The sequence below is a fragment of the Alternaria conjuncta genome, assembly GCF_024043145.1.
Source record: "Alternaria conjuncta strain BMP 0040 chromosome Unknown scaffold_9, whole genome shotgun sequence".
Lineage (NCBI taxonomy): Eukaryota > Fungi > Ascomycota > Dothideomycetes > Pleosporales > Pleosporaceae > Alternaria > Alternaria conjuncta.
Window position 1 is genome coordinate 1,739,951 of NW_026250098.1, and position 23,769 is coordinate 1,763,719.

At 52.3% G+C, this 23,769-nt stretch overlaps 7 protein-coding genes across 7 annotated transcripts; 4 read left to right on the forward strand and 3 right to left on the reverse strand.

Moving 5' to 3' along the window:
- Positions 1–3,761: 3,761 nt before the first annotated feature.
- J4E85_007058 (uncharacterized protein) lies at positions 3,762–4,773 on the forward strand (the record flags this gene model as incomplete). Its single annotated transcript, XM_051471292.1, has 2 exons — positions 3,762–4,416; positions 4,472–4,773. 2 exons carry the CDS (start codon positions 3,762–3,764, stop codon positions 4,771–4,773), a joined length of 957 nt encoding a protein of 318 aa, XP_051325502.1.
- A 1,369-nt stretch (positions 4,774–6,142) lies between these two features.
- J4E85_007059 (uncharacterized protein) lies at positions 6,143–8,799 on the forward strand (the record flags this gene model as incomplete). The annotated part of the gene is made up of 3 exons (XM_051471293.1): positions 6,143–6,671; positions 6,894–8,571; positions 8,616–8,799. 3 exons carry the CDS (start codon positions 6,143–6,145, stop codon positions 8,797–8,799), a joined length of 2,391 nt encoding a protein of 796 aa, XP_051325503.1.
- A 2,508-nt stretch (positions 8,800–11,307) lies between these two features.
- Positions 11,308–11,559, forward strand: J4E85_007060 (uncharacterized protein; the record flags this gene model as incomplete). The annotated part of the gene is made up of 2 exons (XM_051471294.1): positions 11,308–11,340; positions 11,395–11,559. 2 exons carry the CDS (start codon positions 11,308–11,310, stop codon positions 11,557–11,559), a joined length of 198 nt encoding a protein of 65 aa, XP_051325504.1.
- Positions 11,560–13,201: 1,642 nt separating this feature from the next.
- On the reverse strand, positions 13,202–13,818 carry J4E85_007061 (uncharacterized protein; the record flags this gene model as incomplete). Its single annotated transcript, XM_051471295.1, has 2 exons — positions 13,202–13,215; positions 13,329–13,818. The coding sequence occupies 2 exons, from the start codon at positions 13,816–13,818 to the stop codon at positions 13,202–13,204; spliced, it is 504 nt and encodes a 167-aa protein (XP_051325505.1).
- Positions 13,819–14,264: 446 nt separating this feature from the next.
- On the forward strand, positions 14,265–14,564 carry J4E85_007062 (uncharacterized protein; the record flags this gene model as incomplete). Its single annotated transcript, XM_051471296.1, has 2 exons — positions 14,265–14,363; positions 14,409–14,564. 2 exons carry the CDS (start codon positions 14,265–14,267, stop codon positions 14,562–14,564), a joined length of 255 nt encoding a protein of 84 aa, XP_051325506.1.
- Positions 14,565–14,837: 273 nt separating this feature from the next.
- On the reverse strand, positions 14,838–15,631 carry J4E85_007063 (uncharacterized protein; the record flags this gene model as incomplete). The annotated part of the gene is made up of 2 exons (XM_051471297.1): positions 14,838–14,878; positions 14,929–15,631. The coding sequence occupies 2 exons, from the start codon at positions 15,629–15,631 to the stop codon at positions 14,838–14,840; spliced, it is 744 nt and encodes a 247-aa protein (XP_051325507.1).
- Positions 15,632–21,519: 5,888 nt separating this feature from the next.
- On the reverse strand, positions 21,520–23,012 carry J4E85_007064 (uncharacterized protein; the record flags this gene model as incomplete). Its single annotated transcript, XM_051471298.1, has 2 exons — positions 21,520–22,720; positions 22,906–23,012. 2 exons carry the CDS (start codon positions 23,010–23,012, stop codon positions 21,520–21,522), a joined length of 1,308 nt encoding a protein of 435 aa, XP_051325508.1.
- Between the last annotated feature and the right edge of the window lie 757 nt (positions 23,013–23,769).

Sequence of the window (23,769 nt, forward strand, 5' to 3'; positions counted from 1 at the left end):
CATGGATCTCCAGGGTGCGTTTCTGAACTTGGTGGAAGCATCTCAAAAGCATGATATTTCTGCGAAACAGTATGGTCCGTTCGTCTGCAGACTGGATATATACAAGTTGAGTGGAACCGTTTTGAGAATTTCCGGGGAAGGGAGAGCGTAACATGCTCCTGATGGCTTTTTGAAGAAGAACAGTAGAAGATGGTGTAATAAAAAACAGAGAGGAAGCTTCGGGTTGAGTTTATATATTAGCTCAGCAACGCTAGCTAGTGCTAATATATTCGCAGAACAATCGGCAGGACACATAGAAGTCTTGGATCATTGTTTTGAAATCCTCCAGCAAGGAGAACACGTAGTCTTTTCGATCGAATTTTGGAAGTATGAAGCTTTTAGTGGTATTGTAGTGAAGCTGAATGATGAAAGGACTGGAACAGTGATTTCATATTGGAGCCGTCATTCTGGAGCCCTTTGAAGTCAATCGATGGTCGAGACGCTCCCATGAACTCTGCAAACGCCCGTTTTGATCTCTCAGGGGCGAAGGAACATGAACTCAAAGTTATCAAATTTTGGAGAGAGGTAGCAGAGACTGAGATACGAGGAGAATGTACCCTCGAGGGGAAGGTTTTGTGCAACGAGAGGATATTGCGCTAGCTGCATGTCGTTGGCATGGTGGTAAAGTACGTTGACTGGAGTACTCCATTTTGAATGCCATCTCATCTTGAACTTTTCGCGGTCGTGTTCGCAGTACGCAATGCTCGCTCATGATTAAAACTGTAACTCATATTTCCACAACGCTCATCTTCAAGACAAGACCACCAACCCAACCGCGTGACACCCTCGATAACCCCCTTCATCCCACCTTCACTCTTCCGATGTCACCCATCCAATCCAAAAACCAGGTCCCCCCTCCCAACCCAACCTTCCTCGTACAGCCTACCGTACCCATTACCCCAAATCTCATACTCAACATCGCATCTAAACGCTTCACTCAACCGCCACCCACTGCCCATCATCTCCGACCCAAGACACCAATCGGAGTCCACGGCCCACCCCTCACACAAACCCGTTGCCTCACTTCCACCACCTGCCTCCACCGTACCACCTCGCACCTATTACGCTCACATCTCGTGAAACCGTGGCCGCCTTTGTGGACTCATGCATAACACCACACCAGACTTGATGGGCGATACGGAGTGAAGTGGCACGAGATCGTTTGTGACACCTCCGGTCAGGATCGCTGGGAATGGTGGAAAGCACTAGAGTGAGAGGCGCTTGAGCTGGCGCATATGCTGAAAGCGGTGAAACATGCGCCTTTTGTGTATTTGTATGTGGGAGGGTGGTGCAATGTGTTTCGTCGTGTTAATTTTGCTTTTTGGGGGCGGGTGGTGCGAGATATATTGCTTGGTAGGACGAGATTTCGGAGGATGGCTGAGCCACTCCGAGGAGGAATGGAACTTGTAAAAGGGTCATGACGATGTAACTGTAAATTCGTTAGTTGGAAGTCTAGTCGCTTCTTGTAGGTGTGATTCCATGATCTGAGTAGCTGTGAGGTCTTGCTGATGCTCGCGATATGATTGAAGCATCCAAAATGCTATTTGTATGCGCGGGTAGTCCTAGTGTAGCTGGAAAGCTTGACTTGAGAGTGTTAGTGCCTAGCGGACAGCTTATACTACTACGCGGCAACCTTTGGTAGGTCATGTGAGGCCCGTATAGAACTGATAGTGCTGTGAATTGGCGAAAGGTCTTAGACGACGACGCAGTATAACGCTCGTTCGTACCACCGCATTGAGCTATCGTCGGTAGCATCCTTCCGTATGTTTAACGACACCAACGGCATCGGAGACATATACTCGCCGGAAAGCGGATTCGGAGACTTCTTTCCATCTAGCCTACCTCTTCGCCCACCGATAGCTCCCGTCTAGCAACGACAAAAGTCCGCGCCGGTCTCCTTCTCGTACCTATATCAAACAAAGTATATGTAGCATTGCGCTTCACTCTGAGGATCAACTTACCCTACTCAACAGCTACACTCCAACCCCACCTTTTGCACCACCAACACCATCAACCATGACCGAATCCTCACCTACCAATCCTCCTCTTCCAGTGTTCGACCCGCAGAATTGTCAGACGTATGCAGCGAGTTGCCACTGCGGTAGCGTACAGTACTCGGTCTTGCTCTCGCCGCCGCTGGCCCAGTGGAAGGTTGTATCGTGCAACTGCAGCATCTGCACGCGCAACGGCTACTTGCTCGTGTACCCCGAACGGTCGCAGCTACAAGTAAAGAGCGGTGAGGACATGTTGAGAGACTATTCCTTTGGTGTCAAGAGGGTTCTGCATAGGTTCTGTAGTAGGTGTGGGAGTGCAGTCTGGCTTGATCCTAGGATGGGCGAGTTTGGAGAAGCGCCGCCAGATCTGCTAGGGATGAATGTCTGTGGTGTCTGTCCCATGAGGGTGTCAACGCGGAGGGTTCGAGGCTAATTAGAGCAGGTTCGCATGTTCCATGGTGTTAAGGCGGAGGAGTTGGACATTGTCCATGTTGAGGATCGGAATCCATGAGGTTCAACACATGGGAGGATGTGCGGTATCAGAATCTACGCCGCGGGATAAATGAAGACATGCATGCTCTTGGGCGCGCAAGATTTTCTGCGCGAAGCGCAGCTATTCGCGATGTGCTCTGATCGAAGTGCATACAGCTTTACCAGATACCACAATATACCAAAGAGTGATGTATTGTGCTTTGAGTCTGGGTATCTTGTTTGCTATCTGGGTTCCCCCCCTCCGCTGTACACCCTGCCTTCCTTCTGCCTGTGTGATAGTGCACCAAATACTTGGATAATGATAGTGTTTCACTTTTTGCATGTTAGTATATCTGCGTGTATCTGAACATATCTGTGCATACCTGTGGTTTGATGAACGTCGGAAATGTCACTGACACTGAGCCTCCGGCAGCATTCAGTCCTTGACATACGTGCATCTGACCGCCGTTATCACGGCTGCGGCCCTGAACTCGAGGGGTCACCATATCTGTGGTGACATCTACTTACTTTAGCATACCTTCATACATATTGTGCACATATCACTTACCTCGCGGATGCGCGTTGTCGAGAGCTTTAGAAGTCAGATCGTGTACCTTGATGATGGCGGTGTGAATGATGATGAGTGAAGCCGCAATAGCGGCGAACTTGAGGGTGTTTTCTGATGGCATATTGATCGGTGTAGATACACCCTGGTTGATTTAGATAGGTGGTGATATCGCGTGATGGGAAGTGAAGCTGGAGTGAAGTGTAAGAGTGAGAGAGTGAGGTTGCAAAAGGTGAAGGTTGTGTAGTTTGATATGCACCGAGCTACCAAACGGACGGTGAGCAAACGCCCGCGCTCACACCGTGTTCTTTGAGCATATGCATGAAGCAAAGAAACATGTTGCGGAGCTCCTAATATTTTGGAGAGAGGTAGCAGAGACCGAGATACGAGGAGAATGCATCATTAAGGGAAAGGTTTTGTGCACCATGACAAGACGCGTGAAGGCCTCAAGAGTGACAATATGGAGAGTGCTTGCGATGCAGACATCGTCGCGTTCATAGCCCGAAGACGACGCGCACTTGGTGATGGTGTTGATGAGGCAGGACGCGAAGTCCACCTGGGCAGGTGTTCGCCAATGCCAAGCCGCTAACCTTCAGCCTCGGTGAAGTGATCCCTGCCACCAATTCGCGATATCTGCATCATCGAAGCCTCCCAGATCTCTCAGCAATTGCTACCTGCAGCCGGCGGTCAGCATGTCACGAGCGCGCATCGTTCTCAATCGCGCACCTTTCAAACAATCTTGCCAATCCGCCAGCCGAACCTTCCGCTCTTCCAGCTACCATGCGCATCGCGATGTTCCTCTCCCCCTCCAATCCCGCATCCGCTGGTCATACTTCTGGTACGCCAGCATACTCGCCCTCGGCATTACGACTGGCCTAGGTGCTCGCCACTTTGCCGCGCCTCTCGGTCTTCCAGAGCCTGGTTCCAGAGAAGACGAGATCATCCTCGACTCTCTGCGGCGCGACATCGATGCTCTCGAAATCGTGCAATCCTTGCGCTCTCAGTCATACAACCTGCATACCGACACAGCGCTCCGGTCAGGACCGGGAATAACGTCGTCTCCTGGATCAAGTCGGAAGATATCAGCGTACAAAGGGTGGCTCGAGCTGGATCTGGACTTTGGGAGAGAGAATGAGGGCAAGAAAGGCATACTGGGCGTCATGAGTGGCACGCGGGGATTGGGTGTGCAAAGAGCATTCTGGAGTGCCGAGACAAGAGAGATGGTGGCTGTGGTCTGGATAGGAGGAGGAATGAGTGGGTGGCCTGGCGTTGCACATGGCGGGGCTATCGCAACCGTTTTCGAAGAGATCATGGCGAGGATGGTCAGAGGGCCAGATGGCATTGTGGGTGTGTATACTTCAAGTGCCTACAGAGAGTACGCCCATGCTGACACTGAAGATAGAACCAGTCCACCGTCCAGACTCTCTCAGCCTAACCTACGCCAAACCAACCTACAGCCTCGACTTCTACGTCCTCCGTGCCTCCTTCTCGAAGCCTGACCTTCCTCAATCCGAGCCGCCGCCAGAACCCGAAGCGGAACCTACAAAGAGCTGGTTGGGGTGGTTGTCGCCGCAGAAGGACCTGACGAAGAAGACCGACGCGTCGAGACATAAGCAGGAGATTGTTGCGACGCTGGAGAGTGTTGGTGGGGACCTTTGTGTTAAGGCCAAGGGCACGTTCAATGGAAGTAGCCCGGTTGTCTGAGGGGTTGCGGTGGTACCTCGTTCAAGAAAAAAACGTGAATACCCTGGAGCCTACGTTGACGTCTGATCATCTATTTTGGATGATTTTGTCTTGATGTAGGCTGCAGGCCTGTTCAAATTTCCTCTTGTATGAGGTAGTGCCCTCGTACTAACGATGAGATCAGAGCACGCCCCAGATGGACGGAAGGGATCTAACTCGATGGGATACTTTAGAGTCGACACGCAAGCTGAGATACCCAATAGCGAAATGATGAGACCAAAAAGGTCACAAGAGATGCCACGATACCTGGGCTCACAGCACGTCTGATCAAGCAAGAAACACCGCTCCATGTTACAAAAAGAGACGGATGTTCACTTGCATGGGCAAAAAGGAACAAAGCAGACCCCTCACCCTACACATGCCGCGTACCACATCAAGCAAAAAGATAGCCTCGAGGTCCACGCATACATTTCAAGACTACGGCAAAAAGAACAAAAACATACAACAGCGATTATTCGCGTGTGGTCACCCACCACGCTACTAATTCGCCGGTTAAAGGTTTGACGTGTGGAGAGCAAACGGGATCCGGTATACCCCTTTACCTGTGGTCGTATGTGAAGGAATGCGCAATCTTTTAGACCATGAACTCTTCCTCCATCCAGCCTGTCATTCATACCGCAAGTTGAGTGCGATGACGAGCTTGGCTTTAACCTTGATCTGGACCCCGTAATGACCTGGATACAGACACAGTCCCAGGTCTTGTTGACACGTTTATAGATGCTTCTGGTACCGGATACTCGCATATGGGAGCACCTTCACCACGGCTCCGCGCGCTAGACCGGCACTAACGCAGGTCAAAAAGCTTAGCGCATTGTATCTGCTGCTCCTACATCCTATGCGATGACCGGGTACTCAAGTCGGCACTGTAATGTTCCTGAATCGACTGGAGGTGATGCGCGCATGTTCATTTAAACGGTTACTCCCGGAAGTGATTGCCAAATTAGGCGATCTGTGAATGGGATGAAGGTTGCGCTTGCTACCTCAGAACGTGCCCGGCTAGCGGCTGGTGGCTCTTGCTTCCATGCACCTCCAGCACCTGCCAGACCACCTGCGTGTATGCTTGCGTGGCTCAACTCACACTCACTGCCCTGCTGTTTGCACTCTTCACCTCTCTCTCGCTGCTGTTGCCTAGGCCTCTGCGATGCTGCGTCTGGTCGTCGCACTCCACATCTGCACCCCGACATCTTGATCCGACTATCCTTGCTCTCCCCGACCTTCGTTTCCCGTATCACGGTCAATCACGAACTCCGGTCGACCTACCGACGCCCCGAACCATACGTTTGCAAACGACAACAAGACCTCGAGATCCGTTCTCACACGTCCAGGCGACATGTATCTACCACGGTGCGCCCAAGCTCTGTTGGCAGCCGGCCTGCTGCTCACCACCCCGGTCGGCTCCGTCAACGTAGACAAAGACGGTACATGGGTGGTTGGAATCATCGATGGCGACAAATGGCAAGTCAGAGACGACAGACAGCCATCTCTCTACACTGCCGACTATGGCGACTGCCTAGGCAAGAGCGCCATCAACGTTACACGGTTCGACGCAGCCTACTACAAAGACAACATGACCATCATCTTTCACCTGGAAGGCGAGACTGGGCTCCGAAGAGAAGACATTATGATGAATATCGGCGTTTATGCGTACGGCGAGAGTCGATTCGACCTGACCTTCAACCCTTGCGACGCCAACATACTCAGCGCTTGCCCCGTCAAAGCCGGCGTTCCCATCGAGGCGGCGGGCATCATACCGATCAATCAAGACGACGTCGCAGGGATCCCAGAGATTGCGTTGAGCATTCCCGACTTCGAAGGCCAGGCCATCCTGCGACTGTTCTCCAACTCCACACAGAACGAGGGTAAGTAGCCGCCACGAATAGCTCTCAAGATATCTTGCTAACTTATTACTAGTATGTAGCTCCCTTGCTATGCTTTGCCAACGCGGTGCTCAGACATCTTACTATTCGTATTCATGCTGACAGCTTGACAGATCGGTTGTTTCGCGGCCCAGATCACCAACGGGTTCACATTCCAGCAGAAGAGCTCAGTGGGCTCAACGTTAGGGCTCTTCACTCTCATAGCCGTCGTTTCCTCTTTTGCTACAGCCGCCTACGGATCCAACGTCCTCGAGATGCGCAAGCATTACGCCCATTCGCTGTCAGTGTCTGTGGTCTTCGCGGTATGGCACCACATCTTCTATAGCGGAGCGCTCTCGGTGAACTGGCCAAGCGTCCTCGTGGCCTTCTGGAGCAACTATGCCTGGGCTGGGGGTATGATCTACTCTGAGTCAATGCAGAACACGATCAACGATTTCATCGGCTCGAACAAAGGGAATACATCGCAAGTCGGTGCCGCAGGTACGGGCGAGAGTAATCCTCATCTTGGAGGAGGGGTCGACATTCACCAGATATACAAACGAGGCGTTCTTCCTCAGGGTCTGAATCTCCAAGCTGCCTTAGCAAAGCGCCGTCTCATCGACGCGAGCACTGGATTCAAATATTACGGGTTGCCTGTAAAGCCTGGACTGCCACTTCCGGGCAACTATTCTGGATTCGCTGGTACCCTTGCGACGGAACACATCCCAGCCAGCAACGCCTTCATGACTGGACTGCTCTGGTTCTTAATCTTGATCGCATGCGGTGTTGTCTCTGTACTCTCCCTGAAAGTTGTCCTCGAAGGCTTCAGTAGCATACGCATTGTCAAAAAGGACCGCCTGGCCTTTTTCCGAACCCATTATCTTGCCTTCGCTCTATCGACTGTCCTGCGAACAATCTTCATTGGGTTTTACATGTTGACGTTCCTAGCCATGTTTCAGTTCTCCTACCTAGCTCTTTCAGGTCCTGTCGCGGTCGCATGTGCAGCCTTCTTCGCCGTAGTGTTCGGTATAGGCAGTATCGCCGCCTACGCTTGTTTTTCTAGACTTCGGATCGGAAGGTATGCATCTGAGCCCGACCGGCTGAACATAGCCAAGCGACGACTACTCAAGATCATTCCGTGGTTCAGTATTTCCAGGAATAGCAAGGCTCCACGCTCCGAGGACGAGATGTACATCGCTTCAATTCCTTGGTGGACGATACACGCCACGGCGGATACCGCATCAATCCATGATGACGAGCAGTACACAACGAAGTTTGGTTGGCTGGCCTCCCGCTACAGGAGGACTCGTTGGTGGTTCTTTGTAGTCTGGCTGTTCTACGAATTCATTCGAGCATGCTTCCTTGCTGGCGCATCGACTCAGCCCTTGGTTCAGGTCTTCGGTCTCCTAGCCGTTGAGATTGTTGCCTTCGTCGCCTTCATCATTCTCCGACCCTTCGAAGGACAGCGCCTGAACGTTTTGGTCGTGTATCTTCTCGGCTTTAGCAAGATTACTACTACAGGTCTTTCGGCAGCCTTTGATACACGGTTTGGTATCGCTCGTATCCCTACAACCGTTATTGGCATCATCATAATCGTCATTCAAGGTCTCTTGACGGTGGCCGTGATGGTTTTGATCCTGATCGGCGCTGTCTCAAGCTACCTGTCCATCTTGCGGGACCGCGAACGGATGGCGCCGTTGAGCTGGAACCCGATACGTGAGAAGCACTTTGCACATATCGATTGTGCAGTTCAAGATATTCCGCGACCACGTGCGATTTCGATCAACTCGATGCCAGAGTTGCCCAAGACACCGTACTTTGAAGTGCGACATGTGAAGCGGATAGCCAAGGTTGAGGACGAGGATGACGAGTTCATGCGAGAGATGGACAGCGATCATGCGACGTCCGAACTCTTGCTGCCTGAGCAAAGTCACGATACTCCCACAGACCGGCCCGCCCAACGGCACAGGAGTGCAACTCTCCAGTCGCAAGCATCTTACTCAAGTCTACCCAAGGCGGCTCGCCTGCATCGCCCCTACTGGAGCAGACACGGGTACAGCGATTCGATGAGTCCGGGCCGCCACAGGGCTTTGAGCGAAGCTCATATGAAGACTCCCAAGCAAAGTCATGAGACGATCGATACATATCCAAGTCCACTTGGCATTCATCCTCAGGGGCCCATGACTCCAGCTCTTTCTTCTTCGGCGCTCTCAGACGCAGGCAATGTCGTCACCCCGGATAAGCAAGCAACAAGTCGAATGAGATTAGTCTCACGATCGAGTTCGAGGCCCAGACTGGATACTAGGATCACCGAGGAGACTACTATACCTCCCGTTCCGAAGAACAAAATTGCAAACTGAGCCCAGAATCATACGGAGCAGTCATACCACCGACATCAACAGCAGCAGAGACCTATACGCCGAGTACATCCTCATGCAACAGCTTTCGATCAGCTTACCCAGTATGATACGACGGTATATGAAGACACATCAACCAAGAAAAAAACCGAACAGGCCTGCAGCCTACATCAACCTGAAAACCTACGAGATAGGTGACCTGACGTCGGCGTATGCTCTTGACCTGTTCGGGGTCTTTCTTGTATGAGGTGAAGAGCTCAACGAATTCCCGTAAACATCGCATCGATCATCGAACATCGCTTCGGCACATCTGTATTGGTCTTTCAACGCAGCATCAGCAATGAATACCCATGATTCTTCGACAACAACCCATATACCCACAGCAACAAGCAGACGACATTTCCATTTCCATTTTCCTCAGCAGCATGGCGTTAGCAGTATCTGCATGGCTTCGCGACGGGAGAAAGAGCATCTCGGCGCTTGATTTACGACGTTGGATACAGCATGTTTACGAAGTGTATGAATAACGAACAAAGCCGGAAAGTAGCTAGACGAAGGCAGAAGTGGCAATGCGCATAATGGAACAATGGTGATGATGAAACACTGCGTCGTTGATGGTGGGCTATGCTACCTTTGATGAGGTTGGTGCATGCATGCGTGATGTGTGGTGTTGGCCGGTTAGACTCCACTTGTACCAACTTTTTCCCTCGAGCGTCGAGCGGCGGCCCGCTCCTTGTGCGCAGAAGTCCGATGTCAGACATTGCGACGGCGCGTCACCAGCCACACCACACCAGACCAAGCGACAACACCAGCGCTAAACCTTCTCACCGCAAACATGGGTGCAAAACAATAATTCCTGAAACGCCCATGAGCCATGTCGGCTCCCAGCCGCTCTACTTAATCTCTAATCTCCACGACAGAGGGACATGGAGATTGAAAGCAAGATTGCGGTTCTGGGCATCGAGGGTCCGATCCAAGATCGTGTTTTGGTGTTAATTCCGATGTGCCAGGTTAGCCGTGCTATTTCCAGCACATGCCTTGGAAAGATGCCATGGCCTCCAAGCGATATGAGCATGCGACCGGGCAGTCTAGACCACGATTCTTGCTTGCAGTTGCTTGGAAAGCCTAGCTCCCGCGGTACGGATGATAACATGGGTTTGCGAAAAGGTGGTGAGACGTTGAGACGAAAACCCATGTGGCCCGCGTGCCGTTGCCCTGTTTGCTGAGATTGCCTGACGGACTGATGTCAATATGGGTGGATGACCCACGCACGCGTGTTTGAGCTGTGGCGTCACCTCATCAACGAGGCGAGAGAGCGGCTGGAGAAAAGGCAGCACGGGTTGGGTGGAGATTTGGAGCCGCTCGTTGTGAGCAAGGATGCGGAAGAGAATTAGATGGGCCGCCACAGATGGCTACGTCACAGTTACGGACACGGACGATGCAGGCTGCACGACAGTTCTGGGAATGTTGCAACGGTGGAGCCATGCCGGATAAGAGCATCTGGGGTGATCAAATATGGGTGGATGATGGCTACAGGTGAGGAGAAGGAGGTGGGCGGGCAGGCGTGGTTGGCACGATAACGGTGGTCTGGCGTCGCACAACGTCTCGCAGCGGTAGTGTGGCCGCACCAAATCAGCAGCATGGGCTTATCAAAAGTCGGTCTACCTGCTTCGGGGGCTGCCATGGCAAAGGCATCGCGATCGTGAGAGGCGGGCATTGCGTTGCCCATGGGCCCAGCCACGCGCAGGCTACGATCGCTACTGCTTCAGGGACGGGCAGTGACGTCGGCGCTCTTTAAGGTTGTGGCGCGCGACCCACACCCGACGTCGACGTCGCAGGGCCAACCCTGTTTTGCGCGACTGCTTTGAGCGCGTCCGTCGCCCATCCTTGCCGCATCGGGTGGCTTGGTTGGCGCAAACCTGACTTTTCCCGCTGACGTTGCGAGCTTGGCTGTTTGCAGACGCAGCACAGTCACCTGCAGGAATGGAGTTTGAGTCGGGAAATTTCGTTACGCAGGCCAAAGATTGAGGTGAAGGATCTGGAGGACAAGGGGGCACGGACGCCGCGTGACGTAGCCGTTGTGCAAGGGCGGTCGTTGTTCCGGCGCCTCCAGGGCTGGCTCGCGGCTGCTTATAAGTGAGAGGGCTCAAAGCCCTTTGTTGTGATACCACACTCTCCCCAAACCATACCATCTACCAACGAACCTACGAACACTCGCCTCTCTACCTCGAGTCCTCCATCCACTACACCACCGAAGCCTTCACCAGAAAAACACCGCTATCATGGGTGCCGTCGTCTCTTGCATCAAGTCGGTCGTACGTATCCCTCACTTGCCTGCCTATACAAACCGTTCCTAACACGCTTTCTAGTTCCGCACCATCGGAAACTGCATCATGGCCATTGTCAACGCCATCGCTGCTGGTCTTAAGGCAATCATCAACGCCATCGTCTCCCTCTTCGGCATCATCATCAGCTGCCTCACCTGCGGACGCGGCGGCGGCCGAAAGAGGACAACGCATACTAGTAGAGTCTAGTGTGAACCCGTTTCCCACATGTCGCCGTACTGATCATTACTTCCCCTTGTGAAGGATGGCGCATGAGGAGATACGGGTACTACTAAGGCGCTATATCTACTACCCAACTACTACTACGACGACGAACGACGATCGCTCGACGGCCGTTACTTCTTCATTGCCAGGACCATACGACGATACGATACGTTTACAACACATCGCCGCGTAGTCTTCGCAAAGTAACGGACGGAGCGCGATTGTCTCTTTTCGGACGAGAGAGTGTGGATGTTTATACCCTATACTATACCCCCGGTATCGAGCAAGGAAGATGGATACGGTAATGAACGAAACAGCAAGCATGGAGTTTGAGCGAACACTTTTTCCTTTTGTTTTGTACAGTCTGAGAGAGATGGATGCCAAAGGGTCGTGGAGAGGAAATCATTCTTGATCGATCACGGACCTGTCGCATAGATACCCCCAGCTTTCAATCAGACTTACTATAATACCCACAAAATCGTCTTCTGGTGATTGTTTTCATTGCGACATTGTTGACGCGCTGACCCGTTACTCAAGGTAACAACAGGTTGCCCCCATCAACAATACCCAAAGACGCCTTACTTGCCTACCACAGCCTACTGCACCATCGGCTCCCCAATTTACCCTTCGTCACCATGGTTGCCCTGTTGCATTTGCATTGCAGGACGTCGACAGCGCAGACGGTGGAAACAATAGCGTCTGCGCCACACATGCATAGTGCATGCGCTTGCATGACGCCGTTGAAACGCTGTTGGCACGCTACAGGAACTTTCCTAAACTAAGACCACTCCAGCCTTAAAGCTGAACATCTGACTTTCTCATGTGGGCAGTGGTGGTATGAGGCGGCAGGTTAGACTCAAGCACATCAGTTTATAATAATAACGGTGCTTGTCGCATCCTGGGATACTGTTCGCATCCAATAACAAAGGTAGTTGTGTGGTTTGTATGATGCAACTACAGGAGTTGGTAGAATCTGCACACGTTTGTTGCAGATAGGTATTCGGTAGCGCAACTGGTATCATGAACGACTTGCCCTCAACGTGACCTGTAGACGACAAGACTAATAATGATCGCAGTGAAGATCTTGAACGATTTCCTTCCAAAACACGAGGACGACATCGCATCAATGAACCATCTTATCGATGTCTGTCATGTCGACACCATACAGCCTACCCTCTCCCATCCCGTCATGTCTTTCCATCTTGAAACTATCTACCCACCCCACCGCATAAACCCAAAAACAGCATTCAGCACAACCCCCATAACAACAGCAACCTGCCTCCTCCTCGTCCAAACCCCCTCCTCCCTAAACCCCCACACCAAACTTCCCAGTGGAAAGAAGAAGCCAGTCAGATACCCATATAGCATATCGTCCAACCCGCCTTCTTCCACCGCAAACCCCGCGCCCCAGCCCGCATCCGTGCCAGCACCACCCGTCGCCCCAGCGCCACCTGTAAGCGAAGCCGAGGGGTCATTAGCGGAAGAATCCAGCCACCTGTCTTCCAGAACGCGGATCTGTGCGGGCGTAGGCATAGTATCAGGCGTATGTGTAAACGAGAGATTCTGCGTAAACGTCGCCCGAAGAGAAGCGATTTCATCCCTCGTAAAGCCCGAACTTAGCAATCTATCAAACCCCTGAGCCTGAGGTACTGTATTCGCCGTATTCGTCGTAGCCGTCGAGCTACGTCTCCGTGCATCGTGGTCTATAGTCGTACTACTTGCGCGCCGTCCCGGTGTAGAATAGGAAGATGTACTATAATGCGACTTCAACGCTATCTCTGTATTGTGGGCGAGTGTGGCTTCGCTGGCGAGTTCGGGAGCGGAGAGCGCGTCGCCGAGGGAACAGTGGATGTAGTATTTCTTTGCTGAGGGGGGTATGTCTGTTGTTGTGCCGTATTCGATCGCGGGTGTTTCTCGTAGGGGTTGTTTGCCTTTGCTCTTGCTGGCTTCGCCGGTACCGCTTCCCACTGCATCGCTGTTTTTGGTATTTCGAGGAGGCGGCGGCGGTGGTAATTTCAAGGATTTCGATAATGGCTCCGTGTCTGCGAGGACTTTGCCCGCGTAGATGAGGCGTAGGCGCGCCGAGGCATGTTCAGAGGGGAGGTGCTGGCGGATGAGCTGTTTGAGGGAGAGGGTCGCGATTGTTCGTGGCGTATGTATTGAGAGTGGGAGGTCCGGTACTGAGGCTGTGAAGCGTATGATGAGATAGATGAGTTGCTCGGGGAGAGCTGGCGCATTCGACATGGTGGATGTGGAGGGCTGCGGCGGCTGCTCGGGGATTGAGGTGATCGTGGGTTATTGATTGGGGATATCGTATCTGTATGGGGTCATAACGGTCGTAGCTTCATTATTCGCAATGGAGTGGTATGTCTGGTGGTGATCCTGCGGTTCGCGATGTTCGCGCTATCGACCATGCGACGCGGCAGCTCGCCCGGAGCTTAGCAGCACTGAGGTCATTATATCCGAAGTGCATCCCGCCATGTTAACTGCCCCTCTTTAGCCATTCGCTACATCACCACTCCTCGCATCCTGATCAGTTGTTCGTACTGACTTGTTCTTAAGATGACGATCATTCACATTGTACTATTCGAGTGGAAGTCCACAGCTTCACCAGAGCAAATCTCAGAAGTACCTCCATGTTGATCTAAACATACACCATTCATACTAATACATCATAGGCTTGCAGTCGTATGCTCGGCTTGAAAGACCAGTGCATTCATCCAACTTCCCAAAAGCCATACATCAAGTCCTTTTCAGGTGGCAAGAACAACAGCCCTGAAGGCCACAGCGTATGTCATGTTCCCAAGTTCCCTCACACCTGCTAACATGCGCAGGGCAATTCGACACATGGTTTCGTAGTGGAGTTTGAGAATGAAGAGGACCGCGACTACTACGTATACAAAGACCCTGCCCATCAAGAGTTTGTAAAGCTTGCTGGAGAGGTGGCGAATGGCGTGAAAGTCTTCGACTACGAGCCAGGGAAGATGTAGATGTAGTGTCAGTAACGAATGAAGGATGCCACTGGCACCCAGTGCTGCAGGTATGCTGCCAACTCGTGCAGGTGTGATGGTCTCCAGACAGCGCTGTTGTTGAACTTGCAATGGTAGTGTCGCGAGTGTATTGCAGGTACGTGGAGAAGCCAAGTAGCAATCGTGCTACCGGTGGTGGTAATGATATTCCAATTATGTCATATGTATGTGTAACGCCGAAGATGCAACGCCGGTAATGCTTCTATAAGGTATAGTGATCGAATCGCAAGGGTATCATGATACGCTGAAGGACTCGCCGCAACCGCACTGCTCCGCTGCTAGACGTTAGTCTTGGTCTCTCGTAGTACATTGTATCGATGCTTACTGATGTTGGGGTTCTTGAAGATGAAGCGCTCGTTCAGCTTGTCTTCCAGCCAGTCCATCTCACTTCCAATGATGTTCAACAGGGCCTTGTTGTCGATCAGGACCTTGACGCCATCCTGCTCAACCTGCTCGTCCAGTGGGCTTGGCTTGTCCACGTACTCTAAGTGATATGCTAACCCCGAGCAGCCCTTTGCCTTTGTGCCAATCCGGATAAGCTTGGGCTCTGGTAACTCAAGGAGTTCGCGAAGGTGCGATACTGCCGACTGTGATAGCTTGATGGTCGCCTTCCGTGGCCCGAAGTTGTAGCGACGCGGCCGCAACGGCTTACTGGCACCTGCTGCCTGCTGCGGCTTCTGTGCTTCGCCTTCGGGTATGCTCACGTTCGGTTGCTCGGAAGGTGTCGCGGGGATGTGTTCTTGCGGTGGCAGTTGTGGGGTTTTCGCATTGTTTGCCTCGGCTGCTCCACCAGCTATCGATGTGTCGGGTACGCCAGCATTCCTTGGTGGCGGCTGCGGATATAGCGATGAAGGGTGGTATGCAGTCGCCGTCTGCATCTGGCGCTTAGCTGACTGTCGATACGGTATCGACGAGGCGAAAGTGCGCGCGCATTGCGGGCATCTGCGGGGAGTAGCCGAGGGGGCGGCGAATCGTAGGAATGTCGAGCTGGAGCGCGCAAAGGCAGTTGTAGTTCGAGGCAGCGACATGATCAAAGGGCGAGAGGTCCAAGGAGTGCTGTGCGTGGACTTGGTAAGGCGCGCGTGTTGAGTGAATAGATGGCAAGGTACGGCTGGTGCATTGTCACTAAATTCGCCGAAGCCTATGTCATCCGCGGCGATTTCCGGGGCAATTTGACACGATTATAAAGCACGTGTTGATTGGCTGCCAATCTCCCGAAGGTTCGGAACTTCGGAATCTAAAGTCACACCATCATAAGCCCACCTCGAAAGTTCACCTGGGCACCTTGTCTTCGAACAACCCGTCGCAACCCCTTCTACACCGTATGATAGTCCCAAAACTTCTTAACGCTGGCGGCATGGTAGCCTCGCCAAATTGCAAACCTATGCAGCGCCCACAGAAAAGCTGGGAACAATCTGCTCTAGGAAGATGACGCCCAAGTACTTGCGATTTCTCTCATCCGGGTCAGTGACTGATCGCCTGGCCTATTGACGTTGCGCAATATTTAAGTGGCTCGTTCCGCTCTGCGTGATCGCAGTCAAGTCGATGGTAATCCTAATCCATGGGTTGATGCTGCTTCGCCCGCGAACAACATAGGCCAACCACGGATCATAGCAACAAACCGGTAACTGTGGTATCGAGCATTTCCAATGGGTCAGCCACATGAATGCAACAGCAAAATTTCAATGAGTATAAAACAGCGTCCTCGTCTTCATCTCCGTCCTCACCGCTGCCTTCAACACCTACAATACTGCACGTAAGAAACAACGCCGCCCGAAGGACGAATCTACCCTCTAAGCCCACAAATGGCCGCATTCACCATGCAAGATACAGATAAGTCTCTGTTGATGGCTTTACCAACCGAACTGCGCTGTTACATCTACGACTACTTCCCCGAGCGTGTTTTCAAACATGGATTCCCCACGCCAGGTATCTGCACATGGGCAGAACTTCGAATGCCGACCGCCCTACTTCAAGTGAACAAGACGATTCTCGAGGAGGCCCACCAACACTTGAGGATGAGGAATATGCAGAAGTCCCCTAAAGTTACAATCGGCCCAGTACCTAGGTCCACCGCAAGGGAGGCTATATTCACCTTAATATCAGACATATTCTACGAGGCTAGGAGACAACGCTGTACATTGTTAGCCCAACCCCAGAAACTGGGGGACGACAACGGAACCAAACTCATCAGTCTCGTACTCGCATCCTGGTACAACGAAATCATCCTGCCGCTACTGCTTCAGAACCCTAGCCTGGGCGATGATAGTAATGTCCACAATCAAAGAGAGTGCACAGCTGAGGAACTGCATCCATTCGTGGGGCACACTTTGAGAAGAATGGAACGGAAAATGACCTGCGAAATCAGCATACGTGTGTTGTTCCCCGACGACGAAGATGATGGCGACTTCGTGGGTTACATGGTGTATGAATGGGACCTTGTGAAGGACATGACACGACTAGCGCTAAGCACCCGGCCGGGGCCCCCACTGAAGGTTATACCTCTGCGTCGCCGTCACAGGCATGAACTCAAGCATGAAATGAAGATGTACCGGCAGATGGATTTTGAAATTCGAGGGATGACTTCGAGCATCAAAATTGGAAAGCCAACGGCCCAGGATCTGATACTCTTCAGGATACCCAACCTGCAGACAGTCGAAGCCACTGACGAGCAACTGGTCAGCTCGCCGATAGCCAGTCAAACCGAGCTTAGTTGGTAATAAGAGAGGGAAGACGTATCATGAACATGTACGCTCTATCGCTTACGCACAAGCTCATGAGATATCTCAAGTAAGGTCCTACATATGTGCTTTAGAGAACATCTTCATTAGACAGCTCTTGATGATATCATCCCTTTTCGCATTCAGTAGCGAAGCATCGTGTTGATTACTATTGCGCACGTTCTTTTGCTTTTGTAATGCGCCACGTTGTCATCGACTACACAAGGCCTTTAGATCGCAGGGCCCTTACTCGAGTAGCTGTTGCTGGGGAAAGGAGTCCATGTAACTTAAGCCAGGGAGCAACTAAATACGTGCGCTGTAGCCTACATTACTATAGAAACAGAATGTTGTGAATTTTGAAGGCGATGTAGACTTCTAGGTTGTTTGTTGACTAAGATATATCTCCGGTTCTTCAAGAAGGGCGTAGGCATGACTTTAGCAGTTCAACTATGTCTTCACGCCGCTTCGATGTCGCTAACTCAAACGCCGTCTGTCCTTCCAAGTTCTCTACGCTAGGGTCGGCATTGCCAATGGTGAGTAGTATCTTCGCCACATCTTGGTGTGCATCCAATGCCGCCATCATCAACGCCGTCATCCCTGCATCGTTCTTCGCGTCAACTTCAAACACCCCACTTCTCAAAAGAAGCTCGACAATAGACTTGTTCCCCCGTATGACCGCCCGCATGATTGCTGTACAGCTCTCATGGTCTGTCGCATTGATGTCAACCTTGCCAGTGCCAAGAAGTAACTCAACTACTTTTATGTTGTCGTGGTCTATCGCGTATAGAAGTGGCGGTGGCATGAGGCTAATCCGGTCCCTAGCATTGACATCAACACTTGCTTGGATCAATAACTTGACGGTGTCGACGTCGCTACGTTTGATGGCCCACATCAACGGTGTATGTGAACCATAGTACATCTTCCCAGTACGAAGGAGCAGCTCGAGAACCCTCGTATTTCCGCGCTTGGCGGCAGAGCCCCAGTGCGCCCCAAAGCTCGCGTCTAGCTCTTTGATCTCCGATTTCCGACTCTGAATCAGTTTGGCCGTCAGTTTGTAAATACTCTGCTCCTGCCCCGAGACATGCAAGATGTGGTTCTGCCAATATGTTCTGGCATAATTCAGGAACTCAAATTTGTTCTCCAGCTGCGATTTTTCTGCAAGAATTTTGTTTTTATCGACGAGAGATTGCTTCCTAGACTGGAGGAGCTTCATAGCCAGTTCATTAACAGTTCCCGAGGTACCTGGGGTATTCTGTACAACAGTAGGCGGAGCAGATTGTGCCATGGCCGGACTAATACCGGATTCAGTCGATTGCGTTTGGAAGACGTTGTATCCAAGATAAGTCACCAAAATGTCGGCCAACGTTCTTTGTGCATCTCCAATTGAGGAGATTGGGGGCTTCACATCGCCAGAACCCTCGAGTAAGTGCTGCTTAACGCTATCATGTATGATTCGGACAGTCAGTTCTTCCTCATCAACCGTGATGAGACATCCACAGGTAGCTAGCGCTGAATAGACATCGTTCAGCATTTTGGATGGATTCCAGACCGCATCACCTGGAGTGACACTTAGGGCTTCTCTCAAATCGGCGGTCGTCAGGGGCCGGTAGGCTGCCAGTATGAGTTGTAGCGTCTTCGCTTGGAGGGATGAATTTGAACCTCCTGACTTATGTAGGATTCGAGCAAACGTTTCTGAAAGATCTCTAGGTAGGTTCGCTAGTGCTTTCCGGATATCGTGGTCGGTCCCCATACTGCATAACGACTGAATTTGGAGAGTCACCCAGAGGAACATTCCTTGTGAGCCCTGGAGAAGCGCATCTCGGATGTCGAAGATCAAGGTGGGGTCTCCAACCGTTAGAAGCCGTTGGTCAAGACATCGACATAGTTCTGCCTCAATGAAAGGTTCGATATAGGGGTTGCTTCCCGGCAAAGTGATGATGCGAGCAGCTAGGGGATCCGTAATAGACTGTAGATTTCTGTCAGGTGCTAACCGGAAGGAAGCACAAATCCGGACATTCAGCTTCTTTTGGATCTTCTGAAGTGCGTATACTAGCGTTGCTCTCTCATGGTTATCGCACTCGTCCAGTCCGTCTATGAGGATATAACTCCTAATATTGGGCAGGCAACCGCGGAGGAGTATCTCCACTATCTTGTCGACGTCACTAGTCGCGTGAGTATCTCCAGAGATTTCTGAAAGCGTATCAAGATCAGAACCCGTCACTAGCAATTGTCGCACTAACGAACCAAGAATGATGCGTGCTTGCAAGCTTTCCGGAACGTCATGCTTGCAGAAGAAGTATGCTACTAATGGCACTTCTTGTCCGATCCAAAGGGCGAGGTCGTCCACGATATTGGCCAGCAGCACGGATTTCCCCGATCCTAGCTTCCCAGTGAACACCAGAGTGCAAGCATGTGGAGAATCCTTCCACTCTCGATAGTCCACGAAACTCGTGTGAAGCGATATATTTCCGGCCTTCCTTAATTGCTTCCACGAAATATCATAATCGTATGTAGAGCAAATGTCAAGCAACCGGTTCTTTGCAGCAAACTTATGCTGATGCGTCGCAGTCTCCAACATTGCTCGGGACCAACCCCTGAAAGTCGAGCTTTCTTGAGCTTCGGTCAACTCGATTTCAGACCGGATTTCGTCCGTCCACTTTCTAAGATCGGCCTGGAATGCATTCAAGTCTGCATCGCTCAGAGTTGAGGTGAATTGTTGAAATGTTGACAGTTTGCCGAACCTGAACAAATAACGACAAAGGCGGACGACCACGATGAAGTACTCGGTCATATAGGTCTGTAATTTTGCGGACTGAGGGTATAGCACAGCCATTGCTTGATAGCGCGGGGAATCGCGGCCGATATCCATGAAGACGGATGATATCTTCTCCACGTAATTCGACATATTTGCAACCGACTACGTTCTGTTAGTAATCTGTTGCACATTGTTTAACGAAAATGCTAAACACTCTAGAGCCTACATTGACATTGTGTTGCCTTATTTGTACACTTTTAGTGTAATATACACTGCAGACCTTTTCAGGTTTTTCCTTGTATAGGGCGATCGAGGCATTGACAGGGAGAAGAAAGAAGTACTAACTAGTAAGAACATGCGCACCAGCGACCACACACTAGCGGCTATCAAGTTCTGTGCACCCCCGACTACAATATCCCCAAGTGCAGCAAATTGCTGAACTCCTTGGAGGAAGTTCGTAAATCGTGGCCCCCAGACCCGACTACTGAATTTCTTTGACACGCGAAGATCAATCTCGGCCGTCACCCGCATGACATCGCTCGGAGTAGGTGCGGACGAAAGCGATTTCATTTTCAGCGTACGCAATTGGGACTTCTGCTCGGTTGACAGCTCGGCTTCAAACTCGGACACGGCCTGAGCGAGGCGGATTTCAGGCATCAGCCGCGACGCTTCAGCCAGAGCTTTAGACATAACCGGTGTGGAGAAGCTGTGAGGTTGGAGAGTTGAGTCAGAGTGGGGGCCATAGGTCCACTGGAGCTTGTCAAACCAGTGGAGCGACGAGGAGAGGTGATGCGAGTAGCGAGAAGTACCTGGGTATGGTCGGAAGTTGAGAGAGGCACAAGTTTCCAAGGTTTGAGTCGCTCCACGGCTGTCGTGTGTGGAGTGGAAAACTGTAGTTTACTTTGACATGGGCATCTTTCCTGCTTCTCGCGCACAAGAGAAGAAAGAGGATGAAGAGACAGATATAGGCTGCTAGGCGGACGGCCAGGCTGAACACGAACCCATATGCTGCGCACCAGGCTGACAGGCTGCGCTTAGCTGCGCATTTCAACCGCGGCCCCGCTTGCCTCTCTCGGGTGCACAGCCGAAGTCATTGGTGACCATTTACTTTATTCTCGTCGTCGAAGACTTGAAGCTCGAGCGCGAAGCCCGGAAGGTTACTCTCGTCGTTGCGTTGCGGGTAAGGCCATGAGACCCTGACCGAATGAGGCAAGAGCTTGGACTCTGATAAAGACGATCAGAGTTGCCCGGTCTACAGAACACCTGCATGGTACGACCATTGCATACCCTCTTCTCTCTCACTATCACTTCAGAACCTCGGTGTTGACAAGAAAGCACGACATGCTAGCCGGGATTCAGCTCACAAACCGCCAAGCACAAAATCCACAATCTTTGTATGGGTATCACATTCTCCCTAAATACGAAACTAAACATCTTATTTCTATATTTCCCTAAAAGACCCATCAAGAGGCTTCCTACTAACCCCAGTATACTGCTGCTGCTGCTGCGGTTGTTGTTGTTGCTGTTCCGCGCCCGGAGTGAAAGCGCGATATGGCTGCTGCTGCTGTCCCACACTCCCCGCCACAGGCGTGTATGACCTCTGCCCCGGATATGCTGGTGCCGCATTTGTGAAAGAGCCATGGTTTGTTGACTCGGAAGCTGCGTAGCCGGGCTGCAACGCTGCTGGTGCTGGCGGGGGCGTGTAGGTATCGTATGACGGGGAGGGATCGTTGTTGTAGGCGTAGGGGTTTGCGGCGGGCGGTGAAGGGGATTGGTGGCGGTGGTCGGGTTCGTCGTAGTAGTCGCGCTGGTCGTAGGTTTGCGGTTGGTTGTAGGAGGGTTGTTGGTTGTAAGGAGGTTGTTGGTTGTAAGAAGGTTGTTGGTTGTATTGACTGAGCTGGTCGTGGGAGTCGTAGGCTTGGGGCGCGCCTGGCGAGCGGCGGCCGTAGGGTTGTTGCTGCTGCTGCTGCTGCTGCTGCTGCTGCTGTGGCGCGTATCCTTCGTTTGCGCTGTAGACTGGTGATAGGTTGTGCCCTGGCGAACCTCTGCGGTAGTCGTCCTGCTGCGCGTATGGTCGGCCGTATGCACCTTGGCCGTTCAATGGGGCTCCTTCGCTGACGAATGAATCGTTTTGATAGCCGCTTTGAGGGTAGCCCTGACCGTAGTTGTCCATTGGCGATACCGGGGACCGGCCCGGGCCAGGCGATCGTCTTTGTGTGGGCACGGCTGCCGCTGCTACGCCTGCCATTGAGCCCCCTATGGGACTGCCGTTGCGGTCTAGCCTGTCCATCTCCATGTCGCCTTGCTTCTGGGGCATGGGTTGCTCCTCGACTTGGACATGGACGTCGCGACCGTCTTTCCATGTGGGCATCGCGGGAAGCGAATCTTCGTTGACGACGGCTCGTGTCGAATCGAAGGTCGCGAACTGCGGTCTCTCGGGCTGCGCGGCTGGCGCGAAGGTGGGCATGGCGTTGGAGCGGTATTGCTGGTTCACCGGGCGGGTGTCGATGGGCGGAGGAGGCGGCGCAGCGGCATGCGCCTGGGCGTAGGGGTTCATGGGAGGAGGAGGCGCTCCATATGGCGTGGGATACGGCGCAGTGGGATCGCTCTTGACGCGCTTGTGGCCTCTTCCACCACTGCCGCTGCAGCAGCACGTGCAGCATCTGAAGCAGCAGCACGCGCACTCGGCGCCGCAGCATATGCATCGCGCTATGCAGGTAACCACGGATATGACGATGAGCGCGCCAATGATGATTACGACGATAACCGGCCATCTGTTGTCTGTGAGCAAAGGGGAAGCAGCCTGAGGCCTGGCGATTCAACGCACTTGCAGTAGGCCTTGGCCATGCAGTTGTCCCATGAACTGAGCGTATTCTTGGCCTCATCCAGCGGATTCTGGCGCGCAAACAGCGAGTGGACGAGTAGCGACGGCATGGCGATATCGAGTGTTCAAGTCTTCCGTCCAGCGGGTTTAAGGGAGTGGTTCGCGGTGCAGAGGCCGGCCGGGGTATATGGCTATGGATGGGGATATAACGATCGACGGGATAGGACGTGCCTCATGTCGCTACAGGAGTTCACGGCATCAAGGAGGAAGTATAAGGCGAGGAGTGAGTGTCGCGGTCATGTGGTGGTGCATCGCTTGCTTTGACGTCCCCTGGAATGACGCTGGGTGCCAAAGGCGAAACGGCCGTGAAGCTTGGAAGGGGCGGGACATGGCCAAGCACCCATGCCGACGCGGTCGCCGTGGCTGAGTTAGCCGCTAATCCGCGTTTCGCATCAATACAACGCTTCTTCCCCGCAAAGCCTATCGTGGCGCTATCGTATTTAGACCCGAGTGCAAGATTGTGTCGTCGCTTTTCGATCGCGCGCAGTAGCTTTTCCATGGTTGGCAATAATCTAGCGCGGAGTGGAGTTGACAGCGGGGAGGGAGTACGCAATGCTGGTGACGCCTCGCGGCATGCCATCAACAAGAGAGCGCCGAACGTCAACAAACCCGACATCCTCACATGCCATTCCGGCTACATGGCACGATCATCTTCTCCAAAGCTTGTGCACTACGCGTTCATAGCTATCAACCGGCAAGAACGGCAGAGGGCGTGCACTTCCATCCGATATCCGACATTGACATATGTAGAGCACGTCGTCTTCTTAGTTGTCATGTCGTTCCATCCATCTCATATCTACGATGCCG